This window comes from Malaclemys terrapin, chromosome 7 (genome assembly GCF_027887155.1).
Source record: "Malaclemys terrapin pileata isolate rMalTer1 chromosome 7, rMalTer1.hap1, whole genome shotgun sequence".
In the NCBI taxonomy this organism is placed as follows: domain Eukaryota; kingdom Metazoa; phylum Chordata; order Testudines; family Emydidae; genus Malaclemys; species Malaclemys terrapin.
This window is the reverse complement of record NC_071511.1, coordinates 88590391-88612645: the sequence shown is the minus strand read 5'-3', so window position 1 is coordinate 88612645 and position 22255 is coordinate 88590391. Positions and strand designations below refer to the sequence as shown.

Here is a 22255-nt window from a genome sequence, read left to right as displayed (position 1 = left end):
CTATGACAGTCATAGGCTCTCTTTTACCCATTTCTAAGTTCCTTTATTAAGAAGTTCCCATACAAAGGGCTCTTGAGGTTTTGAGCAGGGCTCCTGAATAAGGATAAACTAATTTATGCATTTCTCCAGAGAAGGTAGGAACTAATCTTTCAACCATCTCCATATGAGTAGCAGGCAACTGAATCAGAGTCCTTGCCAGGGTCCTGGATACCTGGGGAGAGCTCCAGCTGGAACTAACCCTCCATGTTCCAGAGAGCTAACCAAAAACAATCAGCAAGTCCACAAACACACGCACACTTCTGTATCTATCTCACATTCACAAAATTAACAGATAATTCCAATATTCTTCACACATCCATTTCTACCAACTGTGGCCTTCTGTAAACCATTCCCAAATCTCACACTTAACACTTCTCCCTCCTAACAGTTTTGCTTTTTTCAAATATAACCTATTTGACGATTACATTACTTTGTGTTTGGGGGTTTAATTGGGCCTAGAGAAATATGAAAATATATAAAACCCCCAAAGCATAAAGTAAGCTATAGAAAAGCTACAGAACACTTCCACGGTTGAAATCAGTTAAAAGTAAAGAGGAGAAGTAGTAAAAGTTCAGCAGCTGGAATGTAGTTAACAATTCCTCTTGATGAATGAGCCAGAATATAACCAGCTTGCTCTCCTCTAGCAGGGCTGATTTTGTAGTGCTAATAGAAGTAATAAAAGCTGTCAGTAAATCAGGTTGATGAAAGTCTCTGCACAAAGATCAGATCTCTTGAGTGAGAGTGCACTTTTGATACATTTTCCTGAGCACAACTGCACTTCAAAAGTGTTCATTATTATCCTGACAATATTTTAAGTCCCCTTTATAGTCTGAGGGTTAAATAAGTTTCCAAAGTACATGTATATCAATTTGAGATAGTGTTCTACTCACAGTTATACCATGATATGAAACATAGAATCCTAAATAAGACCTATTCCCCAGCACTTAAGTACTGTTCATGTAATTGAAAGATCTGGAGGACAGAGACTTCTGATCAGGAAGTTAAGAATTGGGTATTATTACTGGTTCCCATTTTCCTGACTATGGCTCTATTTTCATTGTGTCTATAACAGGAGTGGGCAAACTTTTTGGCCCGAGGGCGACATCTGGGTGGGGAAATTGCATGCAGGGCCATGAATGTAGGGCTAGGGCAGGGGGTTGAGTTGCGGGAGGAAGTGCAGGGTGTTGGAGGGGGTGTGGTGTACAGGAAGGGGCTCGGGCAAGGGGTTGGGGCGCAGGTGGTGTGCAGAATGTACAAAGGGGCTCAGGGCAAGGGCTTGGGGTGCAGGAGGGGTTCAGGGTGCAGGCGCCGGCCTGGCGCCACTTACCTGGAGCAGCTCCAGGGTGGCAGCGGCACGCAGCAGGGCTAGGACAGATGCCCTGGCCCCACGCCGCTCCCAGAAGCGGCCGGCACCATCTCCCAGCGGCCCCAGAGGGAGGGGGGCAGAGGGCTCTGCCCTCACCTGCAGGTACCCCCCCACACACCCCGAAGCTTCCAATGGCTACGGTTCCCCATTCCCGGCCAATGGGAGCTGCGAGGGGTAGTACCTGAAGGCAAGGGCAGAACACAGAGCCTTCTGCCCCAACCCCGCACCCCTACCCGGGGCCGCAGGGACGTGATGCCGGCCGCTTCCGGAAGCGGCACGGGGCCCGCAGCACCCCGGGGGTGGCAATCCCACAGGCCAGATCCAAATCCCTAACAGGCCGGATCCGGTCTGCAGGCCATAATTTGCCCACCCCTGCATCAGTATGAACTTGCTTAAGCATTCAGTCTCTGCTGGAAGAAGTAGTGGAATAATTATTTGAGGCATCTGATTTGTTTTCATAACTTACAAAGACATTTTGAAATAAATGAATGAACCAGGGGGAACCTAAGTTGCTATCAGCAACAAAGGAGGAAAAATTTGAAAATAATTCATATTGATCTGCCCTGTTCTTAGTCCAGATGAAGAAAATCAGATCCCAAAAGTAAGATACACTGAATAGTAATGAAGTACTGAAAAGTAAACAGGAGAAATAGCCAGGCAGCAATGATCAGATCCCTAAAAGTTTCAGCAGACAATTTAAAATGGATATTTTGGCTTATGCATGCCTTCAGAATCATGTTTTTGTATATTACTAATAATCTTCAATTACCCTTACTCCATGAAACCTAAGTTCAAATCAATTTGTCTTTCTCCAATTTTACAGCAATTTATTGGGGGTAGGGATTGGGAGAAGACAACTTGTCCATATCCTATAACTCTATAGTATGTAAAGTAAACAAGGTTTTCAAAATGTTTAAGAAGCTTCATTTAAAATGAAATTAAAATGCTGATCTTACACTGCCGGCCCGCTCAGCCCGCTGCCGGCCTGGGGTTCCATTCACCTAGGCCGGCAACAGGCTGAGCGGGGCCTGCAGCTGGGACCCTGGCTGGCAAGGGGCCGGCAGCCAGAACCCCAGACCGGACGCGGGCTGAGCAGCTCAGCCCACTGCCGGTCTGGGGTTCCGTCCGCCGGCTCCTAACAGCCAGGGTCCTGGCCCCGCTCAGCCCGCTGCCGGTCTGGGGTCCCAGCCCTGCCCACATAGAGTGGGTACCTACCTTCTCCCTGGTTTTAGTCCATTCTCTTCTTTTCTCTCTGCACTGAGCTGAGGGTGGGAGTGCACTGAGCACAGGGCTGAGGGTGAAGGAGCAGGCTGGGGGTTGGGGTGTAGGGTCTGGCCAAGAACTAGAATGAGGGAGGGGGCTAAGCGTTGGGGCAGGAGGTTTGGGTGTGGAACGCTTACTTGGGCAGCTCCCATTTGGTGTGAGAGGTGCAGGTAGGAATGTGGAGGGGGGGTTGGTGCTCAGGGTGGGGGTGGGGATGTGGGGGGTGCAACAGTCAGGGCATTGGGTGTGGGGGGGCTAGATATGTGGGGGGGTGGAGTCAGGGCAGAGGGCTGGGGGCGTGTGAGGGGGTGCAGGAGTCAGGGCATGGAGTGTGGGGGAGCTGGGTATGTGTGGGGGTGCCGGAGCCAGGGCTGGGATCGTGCGGAGGTGCAGAGCTCAGGGCAGTGGGCTGGGGGTGTGGGCTGGAGTCGTGGGGATGCTCCCAGCCCCCTGCCCTGAGTGGCTCACGGCAGGGGGCTGGAGGGAATATGCCCTGATTCCACACTCCTTTCCCCAAGGCCCCATTCCCGCTTCTTCTCCGGAGCAGCGAGCGCACTGAGGCTGTGGTTCCAGCTCCGCTTCGCCCCCTCCCTCTGCAGGCCATCAGCCTGTTCGGACACAGAGAGGTAGAGGAAGAGGGACAGGAACCCAGCATGCTAGGAGAAGAAGCGGGGGAGGAGGAAGCTTGGCTGCCGGTGGAGGCTGCCCTGCAGCAGCAGCCAGCAGGACCAAGCTTCTGCCCCCTGCCCCCACAGGAGAGAGCGGTGGGCAGGGGACGGAGAAGAGCAGGCGGGGCCGGGCAGAATTTTTAATGGCATGCTGCAGCCTGACGGGGTCCCGGCTGCCGGCCCCACCCAGCCCACTGCCGGCCTGGGTTTGGCAGCGGCCTGAGCAGGGCCGGCGGCCGGGACCCCGGCAGGCAGCAGCGTGCCATTAAAAATCGGCACGCATGCCATAGGTTGCCGACCCCCGGTCTAGATCAATCTTCTCTCCAACCCCCACTCCTTTCCCAATAGAACATTCCCAGAGGTAGTGATGATTTTGGCATGCTCTCTGTACAGTTTATAAATTCTGGTTGATATTATCAAGTTCTTATGAAAATTTCTGCATTATTGAATATCTCTCTGTGTGTATGGATTCTACCTGGGGCTGACAGGGCTCTCTCACATTTCAGCCAGAGCAGGAACAATACTCCGTTGTTACACCTTTACAATCAGCTATTCAGGTGGAAACACCTGAGGACAATGGGCTAACTCAAGCCTAGGAGAACCTACATTCTCCAGTCCCTCAACAAAGGGGCTGGTGTTTGAAGAGTGGAAATTTATTGGCAGCAGGAAAAGAGAACCAGGTGTTGATAACAAGACATATAAACTTGAGGGACTCACAGGAACATTTCAGCAGGAGTGAAGAAAAGAGACGGACATGCTGAAGAAGGGGAGCAGGGGGCTCCATGACTGAGGAGACAAGCCATGTGCTGCAGCAGAAGGACCCTGGATAGCCCCAGAGGGGCTGACTCCATACCAAATAATGAAGAATAAAAAAGCATAGGTACTATAACAAAGCTCTTTGAGATACTGCCAAATACAAAACGCAAGAAGGCATTAATATGAACCAACGAGGTACCAGGCCTAAAGGAATTATAGTAGAATTTCTTTACACAGAATAATTCAGACTTGTTAATGGAAAACAAGTTATCCACAGGGAGCATAAGCAACACGTAATAGAGTTATACAAAAAGAGTTCAACTGCTAATTAAAAGGTGGCCAAAGATTTAGATGGGCTTTATAGTGTCCTGTACCAGAGGTAAGGTGACCAGATAGCAAATGTAAAAAATCGGGACAGGAGGATGGGAGGTAATAGGTGCCTATATAAGAAAAAGCCCCCAAAATCTGGACTGTCCCTATAAAATCAGGATATCTGGTCACCCTAGCCAGAGGTTCTATCTTCCCATATGGATAATAGATAAGAAAGTGGGGACACTAGTTCATTTCTTAAATATAAAGCAGAAATTTGTATCTTTGTTTCCAGTTACCCACCAGAAAGATCAGAGAAAAAAGTGTAACATATTTACAGCATAATACAAATAAAGTTTTAAGGTGTCAGATCTTGTTCTCACTCAGACTCAGGAATATCTGTAGGACAAAATATTTTTCCTACATTAAAACTTCTTCTTAAACAGGGTACCTATTTAAATGACTCTTATACTGTAGGTGATGTTATAGGGAATAGGATTATGCTACAAAAAAGTTACAAAGTTTGGTATTGCCAAACTAATTTCCCAGAAAATTTCCCATCCAGTTTGGACAGCTAGCATAAAATTAAAACAATACCATTAGGTGCAGTAGGTGGTGACCAGCTGCCAAAATATTTTGGCAAGTATTTCCGCAGCTCTAGAAGAACACTGTCACAACAGTCAGCAGCATAAACCTGAAACAAAAGAGGGGAAATATAACTTTAAATTATGCATTTTATATTTTCAAGAGCCAACTGCTACCTGTATTCTAGAATGTTTACAACTACTTTACATGTAAAAACCTACAAGTATATATGAGAAATTCAAGATATTTGTAATCTTCCAGCATGCAGAACATACATTGATTTTTACTATCCAGGGAACACTGTATTAGCTAACTTGAACAAACAAACAAAAAAAAAATAGTTAATCTTTTCTTATCAAAATTTAAGCTGTAATTGTTGGTATTAAAAAGCCAGTATAGTACAGACTGAGTTCATTCTTCTATCCTAAATCCTGGATTTTGAAGGATTACTATAGATTTTAGCCATTTTAAATTGTATCAAGCTTAGAATACAGATTCAGTTTGGATTCTTTTTTCCTCACTTCCCCACCCCCAAAAACCTCAGTACATCCTTTGAATAATTACACAGCCATAACACGCTATTCAGATACATCAGATTTCCTCCGCTTTTGTTTTTTTTCTTGAATTTGGCAAGAAACGGTTGGAAAAAATTGTTTGGGAATAGTAGCCGCTCTTTATTACATTTCTGCAGTATTAATTTCTCATTCACATAAACTGGAATTTAGAGACGGTCCTATAACTACAACCACTTTTAAATGGTGTTGTTGCTAGCAGGGTTCTAAAAAACATTTCCCTGGCTAGCGTGGAATGGAATTTTTTGTCAGAGAACGTAGCTGCAGGCAGCACAGCAGATAACTTAGAGCACACTTTTACTAGCATGGGTTTTAGACCCCCCCCAAAAAATGCATGTCCACACTGATAAAGGATACAGACCACTGTTAAACATCAAGTCTAAACACTTGTAGACAGCAAGGCCCCAAAGCCATTGCAGATGTGGGTCAATTCCTATCCACATTGTAGCAACTGTGCTGGAAGACCCCCCAGGCACAGTGTAGTAGTTACTTAGAAATACTAACACATTCGCATTCTGCAACAGACCATACTGCAATGTTTTAATTGCATTTCCAAACTGTTTACAAAGCTTCTTAAATCCAAAACTTAAATACAACTCCCCAACAAACAGGGCCCCATTTATGTTGTAAAACTAACCCATATAGCCACGGCAGGAGATTTCCTTCTTATAATTGAATCTCCTCCTCAAAACTGAAGATGTTACATGGTAAACTGAACTAAATGATACCACAATGGCTTTAGGACAAAGGTGAACAAAAAAGTCTAGTTACAATTCCACAAACATCAAGACAAACCTCAATTGTGACTATTTATGTCAATTCAAGTACATTGGAGCATCAAGCAGCAGCAGAATGTTAAAGCTGGTCTAAGCATTTTTGTCTTAGGCTTCGTCTGTGGAAAAAGTGTCTGTCCCCTCTGGGAACTGTGGGAAGACATGATCTAGGCCCAGGAAATCCACTGCCTGCCAGGACACAAGCTGTTGTGCTTTTACCTGCTTGTGCTCTAAGATATGCAACCTGCTCATTGCAACAGCTAGGACCAACAACTACTATTTTTTATGAAGGCAATGTTTCTTTGGCGTGCCTCTGCGAAAGCTGCCACTAAAAGACTTAAAGAGTCGGTTTCCCCAGAGAAGGCAGCGGTGGTGCTTACTGTTAAAAGCACACTAAGAAGAGATCAGTACCACGCAGATATGGAGGCCTGGACCCAGCTGATGTTCTCTTTCACAGCAAACACACCATCACCCCACTCCCAGGACCAGAGTGGTGGGACTATATATTGTGATGGAAATATACAATCAGCAGTAGACCCAGAACTTTTGTATGAGGAAAGCAAGATCCCTGGAGATGGGGGGCGGGGGGGAGAGAAGAGAATTCGCCTGGGGCCTGAAGGACCAAAACACTCAGACAAGAGAAGCAATAATGGTCCAGAAGCACGTTGCTATTGAACTATGGAACCCAGCAACTCCATACCGATCTATTGTAATAATTTTGGGATTGGCAAATCCCTATTTGACACAGTGGTCACAGAAATCTGAAAGCAATTATTGCTCTACAGCAACGTAGGGAGGTTATTCAGAAATAACTGTGGAGTTTGAACAGATGGCATTCCCAAACTGTGCAAGTGCTATTGATGGCACGCCTATACTTATCATATGCCCGCCAACTTAAGCAGGTACATTAACAGGAAGGGCCACTACATCGTCATTATGCAGGACTACTGTGTCAGAGTCATGGACACCTACATAGGATACACATGGTAGACTACACAAGATGAGGGTGTTCTGGAGGTCTGGTCTGTTTCAGTGTAGGTAAGCTAATACTGGATTCTGACCTAGTGACAGTGTTCAGTAGGATGTCCATGTCCATTCTCATTTCAGCCAACCCTGCCTACCGTCTGATGCCCTAGGTGATGAAGACTTATGATTTCCACTGCCCTGGCAAGAGGGAGTACAGAGGGGTCTAATTTGTAAAAGCACCCTAATGTGTTGCACTTTAACTGCCCAGAGTAGACCTCGAACTAGGTATTTTTTAATGTTAACATATGCGCTTTGCCACACCATGCAAACAAGTCTTTAAATGGGGTTCTACTCTGAAAAACAAAACTCCTACATAACAGCATTGGGAGGTTTCATGTTTGTTGCCTTAGTGACTTCCAAAACAAATCTGTTCAGTTTACATGTAACGAGACTGCTTTCCTCATTGTCAACCTGGATCTGGGTTCTCTTAGCTCACATTGATGGTAAATATTCTACAAATCAAACTGAGTCGACAATTCTGTTGACATGAACCAGAAAAAAAAGAGTTCAGTTACCTGATGTAACATGATTCTGGGACGTATTAATAGGTGTGTTGTGAGCAAGACACGAGAAGTCATTCTTCCGCTTTACTCTGCTCTGGTTAGATCTCAGCTGGAGTATTGTGTCCAGTTCTGGGCACCGCATTTCAAGAAAGATGTGGAGAAATTGGAAAGGGTCCAGAGAAGAGCAACAAGAATGATTAAAGGTCTTGAGAACATGACCTATGAAGGAAGTCTGAAAGAATTGGGTTTGTTTAGTTTGGAAAAGAGACGACTGAGAAGGGACATGATAGCAGTTTTCAGGTATCTAAACGGGTGTCACAAGGAGGAGGGAGAAAACTTGTTCACCTTAGCCTCTAAGGATAGAGCAAGAAGCAATGGGCTTAAACTGCAGCAAGGGAGGTCTAGGTTAGACATTAGGAAAAAGTTCCTAACTGTCAGGGTGGTTAAACACAGAAATAAATTGCCTAGGGAGGTTGTGGAATCTCCATCTCTGGAGATATTTAAGAGTAGGTTAGATAAATGTCTATCAGGGATGGTCTAGACTGTATTTGGTCCTGCCATGCGGGCAGGGGACTGGACTCGATGACCTCTTGAGGTCCTTTCCAGTCCTAGAATCTAGGACTCTATAAACCTGTTCTGCTTTGGTTTTATGGTACTAATAGAGATTTATTTTAGCCAATAAAATAAGCAGATATGATTCTGAACAGACACAGGAACAGCATGTTGATTAAAAGATGCCATTTCTACAATTTTTAAGATCAGAATCATATAATTTGACTTACTTTTATGATAGTAATATTAGTGTCCATAGACTTGGGAAGGTACCAAAAATACACTTCTGTAGATTCAGAACACTAATGCACTAGGATATCCCAACTTCAAGATCAAATAAAAAACAGGGCTTAATCACTCTAAGAATAAAGAAGATTTCTTAAATAGTCTACTATCCTGTGAAGAAGTGCAGATGTATAACAGCTGTGTTTTAAAATGGAAAAAATATCTTACTGTCATGCTAAAGGAGGAGTTACTGCTTCAACACCAATGTAATGGAATTAAGAGCATTATATTAATCAGCCTCCTACAAAGTTGTCTTGATCCCAAAAGCAAGAGAGTTTTCTTAAACCTAGACTAATTTCACTTAAGATATTCAGATCACTTGTTTTTCTTTAAATACAGATCTCAGTATCAGTTTTCATGATTAAACTTTTTTTTGGCGGGTAGAGGAGAGAACTGTGTCAACTAAGAACATGTATTTGGTTCATAATGGAGGAAGATCTGGGAAAGCCACCCAATTAAGCAGTAACTGCAAAAAATTGTTCAGGAAGCATTGCTCATTCTCATGCATAAAAGAGAGCAATGCCTGTTCATAATAAAGAGCCCAGTAGTAATAATCAGCAGCTAATTGACATCTTCTCCTTTGATTACAGTGTGTTTACTGGAGTGCATGCAATCAGACACAAAGTCCAGAATGCTGACTATGAACTGAATAGGGGATCTTGCATATTAATGTGAAATTGCATTGTCTACTTTGTTTTAAGACAGCCAAGGACATGCAACTAAATTTCACAAGTACAGGAGTCAACAAATTCAGTTAAGATATCTACAACAATGGTAACTTGAACAGGAGTACTTGTGGCACCTTAGAGACTAACAAATTTATTTGAGCATAAGCTTTCGTGGGTACAGCCCACTTCATCGGATGCATAGAATGGAACATATAGTAAGGAGATATACTCTGCTGGCTCTTGCAACGCTTCCTCAGCTCTCGTCCCCTAACGCCCCTACTCTACTTGCGCTACATTGATGACATTTTCATCATCTGGACCCATGGAAAAGAAGCCCTTGAGGAATTCCATCATGATTTCAACAATTTTTACCCCACCATCAACCTCTGCCTGGACCAGTCCACACAAGAGATCCACTTCCTGGACACTACAGTACTAATAAACGATGGCCACATAAACACCACCCTATACCGGAAACCTACTGACCGCTATACTTACCTTCATGTCTCCAGCTTTCATCCAGACCACACCCACTTGATCCATTGTCTACAGCCAAGCTCCACGATACAATCGCATTTGCTCCAACTCCTCAGACAGAAACAAACACCTACAAGATCTCTATCAAGCATTCTTACAACTACAATACCCACCTGCTGAAGTAAAGAAACAGATTGACAGATCTAGAAGAGTACCCAGAAGTTACCTACTACAGGACAGGCCCAACAAAGAAAGTAACAGAACGCCACTAGCCATCACCTTCAGCCCCCAACTAAAACCTCTCCAGTGTATCATCAAGGATCTACAACCTATCCTGAAGGGTGATCCATCACTCTCACAGATCTTGGGAGACAGTCCAGTCCTTGCTTACAGACAGCCCCCAAACCTGAAGCAAATACTCACCTGCAACCACACAACAAAAAACACTAACCCAGGAACCTATCCTTGCAACAGAGCCCGTTGCCAACTCTGTCCACATATCTATTCAGGGGATCCCATCATAGGACCTAATCACATCAGTCACACTATCAGGGGCTCGTTCACCTGCACATCTACCAGTGTGATATATGCCATCATGTGCCAGCAATGCCCCTCTGCCATGTACATTGCCAAACCGGACAGTCTCTACGTAAAAGAATAAATGGACACAAATCAGACTTCAAAAACCAGTTGGAGAACACTTCAGTCTCCCTGGCCACTCTATTACAGACCTAAAAGTCACAATATTACAACAACAACAAACTTCAAAAACAGACTCCAACGAGAGACTGCTGAATTGGAATTAATTTGCAGATTGGACACTGTTAAATTAGGCTTGAATAAAGACTGGGAGTGGATAGGCCATTACACAAAGTAAAACTATTTCCCCATGCTTATTCCCCCCCCCACACACACACAATTCCTCACATCTTCTTGTCAATTGCTGGAAATGGGCCATTTTCATTACCACTACAAACAGTTCTTTCTCTCTCCTGCTGATAATAGCTTACCTTAACTGATCATTCTCTTTATAGTGTGTATGGTTACATCCATTGTTTCATGTTCTCTCTCTCTCTCTGTCTGTGTGTGCGCGCACGCACACGCACACACACTCACTCACTCCTACTGTATTTTCCACTGCATGCATCCGACGAAGTGGGCTGTAGCCCATGAAAGCTTATGCTCAAATAAATTTGTTAGTCTCTATGCCACAAGCACTTTGTTAGTGCCACAAGTACTCCTGTTCTTTTTGCGGATACAGACTAACAAGGCTGCTACTCTGAAACCATTTCAGACAGTTTGACAAGAAGGTGTGAGGATACTTAACATGGGGAAATAGATTTAATGTGTGTAATGGCTCAGCCATTCCCAGTCTCTATTGAAGCCTAAATTGATGGTATCTAGTTTGCATATTAATTCAAGTTCAGCAGTTTCTCCTTGGAGTCTGTTTCTGAAGCTTTTCTGTTGCAAAACTGCCACCTTTAAGTCTGTTCCTGAGTGACCAGAGAGGTTGAAGTGTTCTCCTACTGGTTTTTGAATGCTATGATTCCGGATGTCAGATTTGTGTCCATTTATTCTTTTGTGTAGAGACTGTCCAGTTTGGCCAACGTACATGGCAGAGGGGCATTGCTGGCACATGATGGCATATATCACACTGGTAGATGTGCAGGTGAACGAGCCCCTGATGGCGTGGCTGATGTGATTAGGTCCTATGATGATGTCACTTGAATAGATATGTGGACAGAGTTGGCATCGGGCTTTGTTGCAAGGATAGGGTCCTGGGTTAATATTTTTGTTGTGTGGTTGCTGGTGAGTATTTGCTTCAGGTTGGGGGGCTGTCTGTAAGCGAGGACAGGTCTGTCACCCCTTAGGCTCATAAAATAGCATTACTGTTAATGCAACATTAAGCAATACATGCTGTGTGCACAATAACTACAAAAGTTGGAAACATGGACCATCAATAAGTCTTACCTGGAACCCAAAGATTACTGCTTATTCCAAACACGTAATCCTAAGCAAGTACATCACTCATTCACGGTGACAGTCTGCACCTTATGTTCACTCCTTTTACAAGACTATGATAAATGTTGTACAAAGCATGCCTTGTGAGGTATCATTTGAAAACTCATAACTGGCTGATTGTTACTACCTTGGTAAAATGTGTGTGGCAACATACCACATAAAGATTCTACTGTACAATATTAGAGAGACATGTTCCAAGTTTGCAAAAACAGCCACAAACCAGTTCCTCAGAAACAAAAAGGCAAGCAGACCCCTCAGCCAGGTGAGACTTTATATGAGCTTGTATTGTCCTAGAGGGGGCTGGATAGTACAAGATACACATTTCTGGGGGAAATTCTGGGACTGGGAATATGCTGATGTTCCTCTGCAGTGTAATTTAAGAGCGCCTGGCAATAGCATTCATACAATACAGCAGGAAGTAATTTACATGCTGGAGGTTGTGTATGAGCAGACCAGGAGTGGTGCTCTCACAGTAAAGCAGTGTAAAAAAGGCACCCCAGGTTGGAGAATTGAGGGGACAGCTGTTCAGTCCAGATTGTACCCTGGGTAATGTCACATTAATAAAATCCAATTTTTAAAGCAATCATTTTTAATTTTTTCAAGTTATCACCATTCTGTGTAACACGTGTATGCAAATTCCAAAAATATGCCCATTAGTAGCACAAAGTCAAACACATTTTTTGTAAAATCTTCATATAATCAATCAAAAATTGCACAACAAACTTATGCCAGTTCATATTGGCGTAGGTATGGATGCCACATACCATGAGCTATATTTTTCAGATAGCACAAATGGAAGCTATCGAATCTAATGGTAGTCCAGGTTTAAAACTATAAATTGGATGTTTGGTGTCTGCCCCAAAATACCTTTTTGGAGAGAAATGGTAGGGAGGGAGTTTGAGCCCAAACAACTCATCTGTTTTTGACTAAGAGAGGGTGTGGGTGAGGCAGGGAACACTAGTTCCTATTAAAAATTGTAAGAATTTTTATAAACAGCTTAATGCATCTAAGTGACTTGGAGCAGAGAAAACACTGAATTTTAGAAGGAAAACTAGTTTTTACTATAACAGAGCCTTTAAATGGTTTTGGTGAAACTAGTCATTTGACAGAATCTCAAATGTTTTGAAATTGCATTATGAACATGTGCAGTGCAATTGATATGGTTTTTAAAGTACTTTTTAGCAATACTGAGAACAAAGATAAATGTGCAGGGAATGAAACAAGGAGAAAGAATAAGACCAGGCTCACCAAGACCACTCCCCTCAAACTTCTCTGCTGCCAGCTATTGTAGCTTGTCCTATAAATTAAGTGGTTGAAATCTGTCCTACAGTGCTGAAGGTTCAGGGTTTAGACACTTCCAATAATGCATGATGGGATGTTGTTATAGTTGTAAATAATAATTTTTTTAAAAAGAACATTAGGTTGTAAAGTCATGCATTTAAAAGCTAGGAAATGCCAGATTTATGACTGCATATGCAGCTTTAATTCTGCCTCTTTGTGGAAATGCATTATGATAAAGCCTTCAGTTATATGAACATGCTTTATATTTCCCACAGCACCACGGCCTCATGCAGTGCATGAGATATAAGCACAAACGAGTGGGGTGGGGGAGAATTAAGGTTGTAACAGCAACTGTAAATCTAAAATTTCCTAACTTTTAACTGTTCGATTTCACAACTTCTTAAGTAGTATCATGTGACTGTCACAGGATAATGTGGAAATATATTCATGTCACAAGTCAAAAGTCAGACGAGGTTTCCCAGTAGCCAACTATTCTAATATTTCTCAACACACCTCAGTAAACAAATGTCAGAATAGTCATTCAACTACTGAGGAAGTTAACAATTACAAAACTTTGAGTTCATGAATATTTATAAAGAATTATGAAACAATTATTTTAAATATCAAAAATATAGTTGTATGTAAATTTCCAGACTCTAGCAAAAAAGATACTTATGTCTGAGACTAAAGGGAAATTGCACTTAATTTCTCAGGATATTCCCCACTCCCACAATTGTGTAAAATCTTTTTGCTGGGCAAAACTGGGCCTTGTAAATATTATAAAATTACTCTTCTGACAAAGACAGCTATACTATAAGTTGCAATAAAGCAATAGTTTTTCTACTAAATTCAACAGCTGCTATTTGACATTTCCATAGTTTACTTTGTAAAACATCTTATGGAAGTGGATTTCAGAAAGTCTCTAATACTTCCAAACTCATTTTTCTTAAAGATGTATTGCTTTGGTGGTGCCTATTAAACTAGATAGAAGTTTCAGTTTGATATCAGACAGGAAGAACATGATTTTATATAAAGACATTTCAGTCAATTTTCTAACCAACAAAATACCAAGGCTTTGTCTACTGTCAAGTTTCTGCGCAGTAAAGCAGTTTTCTGTGTTGTAACTCCCAAGGTGTACACACTACCAAACCGATTAGTGCGCAAAAACTGCACAGTTGCAGCGCTGTAAAAAACCCCACCCCAACGAGAGGCATACAGCTTTCTGCGCTGGGGGAACAGCACCGTACAGCCAGTGTAGATACCTTGGTCAATTACAGCGCTGTGATTGGCCCCTGGAAGGTGTCCCACCATACTGTTCTCACCCCTCTGGTCATTGATTTGAACGCTACTGCCCTGCCCTCAGGTGACCAACCGTCATCCCCAGTCCGTAAATTCCTTTGGAATTTTGAAAGTCCTCTTCCTGTTTGCTTGGTGATGTGTGAAGTGGTCTCAATGCATCTTTCCAGGTGACCATGCTCCATACACCAGGCGATCCCCCACTTGGAGCAATGCCGAGCTGCTGGATCTCATCAGCATTTGGGGAGAGGAAGCTGTCCAGTCTCAACTGCGCTCCAGCCGTAGGAACTATTATACCTATGGAAAGATTTCACGATGCATGACAGAAAGGGGCCATGAGCGGGACACACTGCAGTGCAGGGTCAAAGTGAAGGAACTGCAGAACGCCTACCACAAGGCGCGGGAGGCAAACTGCCGCTTCGGTGCTGTGCCCATGAGCTGCCGGTTCTACAAAGAGCTCGATGCGATACTCAGTGGCGACCCCACTCCCACTGCGAAGGCCACTGTGGATACTTCAGTGTCTCACGTGTCAGTCGAGAGTGGACCGAGCCAGGAGGAGGAAATCTTGGGCAACGATGTGGAGGAGGGGGACCCAGAGGCAGAGAACAACTCAGAGTTCAGAGATGCATGCAGCCAGGAGTTCTTCTCTACCCTGGAAGAGGTTAGCCAGTCACAGCTGTCAGATCTTGGCAAAGCATGAACAGGAGAGGATACCCCTGGTAAGTGGCTTTGGGAATCACTGAAGCGAGTTGTTGGGGGCAGGAGGGTTGTAGAACGCAGGCTTGTGTCTGTGTGATGCACGTACCACCACATGCCTAGTCTGAGCCATGGAACAGGGTGTTCATTGACTCCCTCACTTCACAGGAATCTGCCTCAGATCTCCAGGAAACTCTCATGGAGATACTGGGCAATCCGCTGCTGCAGGTTCTTTGGCAGAGCTGCTTTGTTTATTGCCCTATTAAGGGTAACTTTCCCACACCACTCTGCTGTCCCTGGAGGAGGCAGGGGAAAAGGGGGGACCATTGCTACACACAGGCAAGCCATATAAGGGCCAGGGCGGAAGCCACAGTCTTGGAGAAGACCCTTCCTTGATTCCCTACCAATCCTCAGCAGCAAGATATCTTCCATAATGAACACAGCCTGTGGAAAATGTGGGGACAGGAATGATTATAAGGCCCCGCTACAGTGCTGGCTCTCCCCAAGAGCCACATGCCCAGTATACAGTATGGTCCTGGAACACTGATTTCCCCTGCCCCTGAAGTTACTCACCATTTTCGGGGTCTTGTGGCTCATGTGTGCTTAGTAACAGGTATGTGAATTGTGGCTGTGTTAAATCAGTGGTCTGTGTGTTGCAAACAATACTGCGTCTGTAAAATGTTGCATTTTGGCTTCACTGATATGACTTTGGAAGCCCAGCCTCCCTTTTTGTTATCGCTGGCTGAACGGCTGCGCAGAATTAGAAAGCAGCCATGAAGAACTAAAGAGAACTTTCTGTATGAGGTCATGATGCACGCCGCGGCCGAGAAACATGAATTTGAAGGAGTGGCGGGACAGCGAGAAGAGGGACCGAAAGGAGAACACAGTGCACCAGAACTAAGCCAGGGAGCGGCTCTTAAATGTAATGGAGCACCAAGGGGACACGCCCCAGGTGCTACTAGCACTGCAAACTGAGCAGCTCCGTACCCACCCACCCCTGCAGCTGCTGTCGCAAAACTCTTTCCCATGCACCCTCCCAGTCAATGCACTCTTATCAATCTCCTGGCTCCAGTCTGTACCCACTGCATTCCACTCCTGCCCCATCACAGTCAAGCCCTGTGGACTACCAGTACCCACTGCACTCAACACCCATCTCTCTGCAGTTTAGCCCTGCTGAAGTATAGTACCCACTGCACTGTACTCCAAAAGGAGAATGTTGGATACGATACCTGGATATACACGAATCTTTAACTGTCCCGGGACCCTACCTCCTTCTGGGATCCTCCTTCCCCAGTTTCTCTCAGTGCTGATATGTTTTTTTGTCTCTCCCGCTCACAGTGGTTGTTTTTTAATAAAACAATTGTTTTGGTTTGAAAGCAATCTTTATTCCATTAATTGAAAGCAAACAGAGGCCTGCAAAGCAAAAGGCAAGTTTTCTTACTCCTTCCTAGTGCATCGTCTGCACCAATCACAATCATCTCCTAGCATTACAAGCACTGCACTCCTGAGCATAGCAACAAATATTAGTGGCTTTCAGCTTCAAATTGCTGCCTCAAAGCATCCCTGATCCTTATGGCCCCGCACTGCGCCCCTCTAATAGCCCTGGTCTCTGGCTGTTCAAACTCAGCGTTCCAGCCGCTGAACCTCAGCGTTCCAGCCCTGAGTGAAGCTTTCACTTTATTTCAGCTTTAGGAATATTGTCATCAGCCAGGTCCAGCCTCCCATATAGGCAGCGCCAGCGGGCATTTAAACAGTCTTTCGGAGCAGGATGCAATTAATGGCCCTGCACACTTCCATCAACATGAGTCTAACGATCGACTTTCCCACTCCGAACTGGTTAGCGACCAATCGGTAGCAGTCTGGAGTAGCCAGCTTCCACAGTGCAATTGCCACGCTCTTCTCCAACCGGGCAGCTCTCATTCTCGTGTCCTCACACCACAGAGCTTGGGCGAACTCATCACACAGTCCCACAAATGTGGCTTTCCTCATCCGAAAGTTCTGCAGCCACTGCTCATCATCCCAGACGTGCATGACTATGTGATCCCACCACTCAGTGGGTGTTTCCCGAGCCCAAAAGCGATGTTCCACTGTGATCAGCCCTCTGTGAATGCCACAAGCAATCTCGTGTTGGAGCTACTACACATGGCAAGATCAATGTCGGACTCTTCTTGTCTTTGTAGTTTAAGGAATAACCCCACTGCCACTCATGACGTGTTGGTCAGAGCGAGCAGCATACTAGCCCACAGTTCAGGATCCATTCCTGCAGATCAAAGAGGCAAGAGTGCGCAGTACACAAACCATTGAAAGATGGCGCCAAATGCGGACGGAAGCACAGGGATTGCATCACCGGACATTGGGACAGGACCCACGACCCCCCGCAACCTCCTCCGCCTTCCCACAATTCTTGGCGGCAGAAGAGGAAGAGATGCACTGTGGGATAGCTGCCCAGAATGCACCGCTCTGAATACCGCTGCAAGTGCCATAAGTGTGAAAACACTATCGTGCAGGCAGCTGACAGTGTGAACACACAACAGCAGTTTCTCTTCAGCGCTCTCCGAGTGGCACTGTAACTCTGCTAGTGTATACATAAACAAATCTGAAATGTAACTTGGGGTAAGTTTTGCATAATGAAAATTAAGCAACACTTCAAAGGACTTGCAGCCTCAGGGAACGAGTAAATAGCAGTTAGCAATAGCCTGAGGTTCCAAGGGGCATGCCAAACACTGATCCATGTAGGGTTGTTTAATATGCCTTACACTAAAACTCTTCAGCACATCCAAACATTAACACAAAGTTACCAGGAACCCAAGAATGGCAATACTGAGAAAAGGATCTTCTCTGGGAGCTAGAAGTGAAAGTGACAGTCAGGCAAGATATACACCAACTAGTTGTAAAACACTACCCATCAAATTGATCTGGTTATAGTTTACCTTACTATTCTCCACCTCTTGCTTCCCATGCAATGGGGGTTATAAGATTGCAGAGGAAAAGCCTCACAACACTCATATCCCTTTATAGGCATTATGAATGGTCTTTATCTTATAAGTAGAAACACAATCAGATCAGAGTCCAGTCCAATCTTTGGCTGGTTTGAGTTTCTTGACTGGTGCAAGATTAAAAAGGAGACAATGAGTTAACACAAAATAAAAATACTATCTCAACACTGGTACAAACCATCCTACTCAGCACAAACTAAGTAGCTTGTTTCAGAGTCCTGCTTTCCAGTATCATTGGAATTAGAGACAGTATCTTCTCACAGCAAATACTTTGTAACCAAAATAAACTTCTTCAGGCCCTTATCCCTTCCCTGGCCCACAACAGCCTATGCAGTCATCATCTCAGCATCTTCAATTCTGATTCTGTACGAAAGCTCTCTCTCTATTTAACTTCTAATCTTAAGATCTAAGGAAGCAGCCGTCATTTTCCTTCCTTCGAGAACATCTAGTACAGCTTAAACCCTACCCCCCCTGCCCAACTCCCACAAGCCGTCTTTTTAAACAAACAAACAAAAACAACAAACAGACTACATTTTCTTGAAGAAATCCATTATATTACACACATCATACCTCAGACTACTATTGGTACTACTTAGCAGATTAATAAATTTTGCAACAATCACATATTTTTACTTAAAAAAAACATATAAAAAAAATAATCTGACCAACAGCTTAAAAAGTGGGTCTCTTGTCAGGGTCCTTCAAGCATGTCTGTATTCTGGCCAGACACTCTCAAACTGTCTGCCTGGGAACACATCATCTCCAGAGTGTGCGTATTCCAAACAGGAGCAAGAATTTGTTCTTTGTTAGTCATAACCTGTACCCTTCCCCCTTTAAAAAAAAACAACAACAACAACAAACCAACCCACAATTGGTTTGCATGTCCAGTTCTAAACTAACTTTTGGGTAGTGCTATATCACTTGCCAATCCAGTTTGGCATTGTTTATTCTTTTTTCCTTCCCCCAACCAGCATGTTGGAACAATGAGTCCCCTTCCCTTCATCGCCCTTCATTCAAACTTATTGTCTTTTAAAGATCCCTCAATACCACCACTTTCAGGCTGATCTTCTGGTCTCCAGATTCAACACTGCAAATAATTTTCAGAGAGTCCAGTCCATGTTATGGACAAATTGCATTAAAAAGAGACAGCCCACTTTAACAAGAGTTCAGCCATAAGTGTGCTCTTAAAAAAAAAAAAAAAAAAAATTACTATTGTTACAAGTGACAACTAAGATCACTATAAGAGAAAGATTAAACAAAATAATTCACACAGCCAGGGCCGGCTCCAGGCACCAGCTTGGCAAGCAGGTGCTTGGGGCGGCCACTCCGGAGAGGGGCGGCAGGTCCAGCTATTCGGGGGCAATTCAGCGGATGGTCCCTCACTCCCGCTCGGAGCGAAGGACCTTCCGCCAAATTGCCACCACAGATCGCGACTTTTTTTGGGGGGGGGAGGGTGGGGGGTGGGGGGCCTGCTTGAAGCAGCCAAAATCCTGGAGCCAGCCCTGCACACAGCAGAGGGGAGAGAAAAGTGATTTGAGCAAAGACACACGAAAATGTGATTATAAGACCATAAACATTAGCATGGGGCAAGTATATTGTCAGACATACCACAGATTTTTACTTAGGACTCATCTTAAAAAAAAAAATAATAATCATCATCATCATCATCTGACACAGCTTACGAAGTGAATCTCTTGTCCAGGTCCTTCAAGGATGTCTGCATTCTGGCCAAACACTCAAACTATCTGTAAGTTAGTATATTACATATTAGCATGGAGCAAGGTATTAGAGGCAAGTATAATACCTGAAGCTACTTTTAACTCATCTGTTAAATTATTAGTATCTACTACTTAGATTGCAGTAGTACCCAAAACATGCTAGGCACTTTCCAAACAGAAGGAAAAAACTCTACATACAGTCCCTGTCCCAAAGAGCATACAATCTAAGGGAGATAAAAGGACACATCTTCTCCTGAGCCATTCTTTCCCTTCCCCTCTGCCTCCCCCCCCCAATTTAAAAAACACAGTAAATCTTCCTCCCCGCCACTCATCTTTTCCTCACACCAGTTCCCAGTTTCATTTGTGACATACTAACTGGGAGTATAACCTGGCTTACATGAAACACATTAGAAGTCCTTTACATTGTCCACAGCAATTTAAACAAAAACCAGTAAAAGTAAGTTATCCCCTGGGTGGGCAGAATCCCTTTAGGAGAACTTTCTACTGTAAAGAGTATAGAGAATAGATAACCTTTGAATAATTAATTTCTCCTGCGCTAAAAATATATATCCACTTCTGTTCATCCCAAAATAGAATCCACCTAGGAAGTCAAGACAAGAAGAAAATGGTTCATCTCATATGAGACACCTTGTTTAGGGACCCACAGATCAGCCAAACTGAAAGTTCTACTCCCCAATAATAGAAATTAAAATGACTAAATGAGATTATCATCAATAAACTAGGCAAAAACCTCTCATTATTTGCACACTGCTAAAACCTTTTTCTCACCAAAAAAACCACTGATAAGAAAAAGATTGACTAAATCTGTTATACACAAATACCAGATACTGGATACCAATGGAAACAGCTGAGAAACAGAGAAAGCATACGTTCAATTGGCACATGTTCAAGAGAAGTCATAGGGTAGCCCTCTCCAATGAGCCCTGAAATCATATATATAAAAAAAACTGAGATTGCCATACAAGACCCCTCAAGCTGACCAAACCCACAAGGAAGCTGCAGAATCCTCAGCGTGATGGGCACCCAGACCAGCTATGTGGAAAGAACTCTCCCCACATCCCAGGGTTATTAGGATAAGAAATGGTGAGACTTCATTTCAAGGATATTAAAGAATAAAAGGAGAAATACAAACAACTAAAGGTTATCTTGCTAAGTCTGCAGTCTCTAGTGAGGCCTCAAGTAACCAGATTTTAACTAATGCTATATGTATGCCCTCCTTTATAAGTCCAAGCAAACTGGCCTAAGAGAAATTTGAACCATAGCTTTAAGCAATTGCTTTTGAAATCCTAAACTTGTTCCTTTTGGACCAATCAATTACAAAAGCAGGGACCACACTCTTAAAAATACCTTAAAGACAAGTACATCCTTACTCCTTGGAGAAATACTGGAAAAGTGACATGTGTGCTAGGTCAGAGGTTTTCAAACTGGGGGTCGGGACTCCTCAGGGGGTCGTGAGTTTATTACCTGGGGTGTCATGAGCTGTCCGCCTCCACCCCAAACACCGCTTGGCTTCAGCATTTATAATGGTGTTAAATATATTTTAAAAAGTGTTTTTAATTTATTAGAGTGGGGGGGGAGGTCACACTCAGAGGCTTGCTGTGTGAAAGGGGTCACCAGTACAAAAGTTTGAGAACCACTGTGCTAGATACTAAAGAATAATAATAAGTCTTGGTGATTTGCATTGTTCCTTAGTGTAAATGCTGAGCCTTAACCTTAGTCTTTGACAACTGCTTGCAAGACTGTATTGGTGTGCGCAGTACTACCTAAAACACATGGCTACACTTGATGTATGTTCAACCAACAGTTCACCACAGAGATTGTATACTGTATATCTGGGTGAATTAAAGAATTGTTCATTGGTTAAGAGTAACCAAAAGTCCTGATTTGAGAAATACTATTTAAATTAAAAATTGACCTAAAAAGAACCTCGCATTAAATCAGTAAATTAACACTCTCTGGACTCAATAAAAAGGGTTTATCCTATTAGAGTCTGTAGCATGGTGGTGACCCAGTCCTGCTCTGAAGGGCAGGAAACAGCTCTGGGAGAGGGTTGCAGCAGGGAAAAGCCAGCTGATTGGGGGCAGCAGCCACCACAGGTGAGGCCACACCCCAATCAGGCCACAGCTGGCTCTATAAGAGGGCTGAGGGCAAGAGGCTAAAAGACAGTCTCTCCGACTCTAGGGAGAGAAGGACCAGGCTGCCTGGGAGCTGAGGAGGGTACCTAGGGTGGAGCAGTGCTGGGGAAAGGCAGAGGGAACTGGGGAGCTCCAGCCTAGCAAAGCCCCAGGCCAAGTTAAGGGCCCACAAAAGGGTACTGGGGTGGCTCAGGAATAGTCAGAGGCAGCTGGTCCAACCCCCCTTCCTGATGATGAGTGGTTTATAG

At 44.0% G+C, this 22255-nt stretch overlaps 1 protein-coding gene across 2 annotated transcripts in view; it reads right to left on the bottom strand.

The window, feature by feature from the left end:
• The window catches only part of IPMK (inositol polyphosphate multikinase), a 78996-nt gene that overhangs the window by 31807 nt on the left and 24934 nt on the right, over nt 1-22255 (bottom strand). For both annotated transcript variants that reach the window (XM_054033822.1, XM_054033823.1), the window contains exon 3: nt 4999-5095. In XM_054033822.1, the coding sequence (XP_053889797.1) occupies nt 4999-5095 (97 nt within the window). The remainder of the gene's footprint in view (nt 1-4998; nt 5096-22255) is intronic.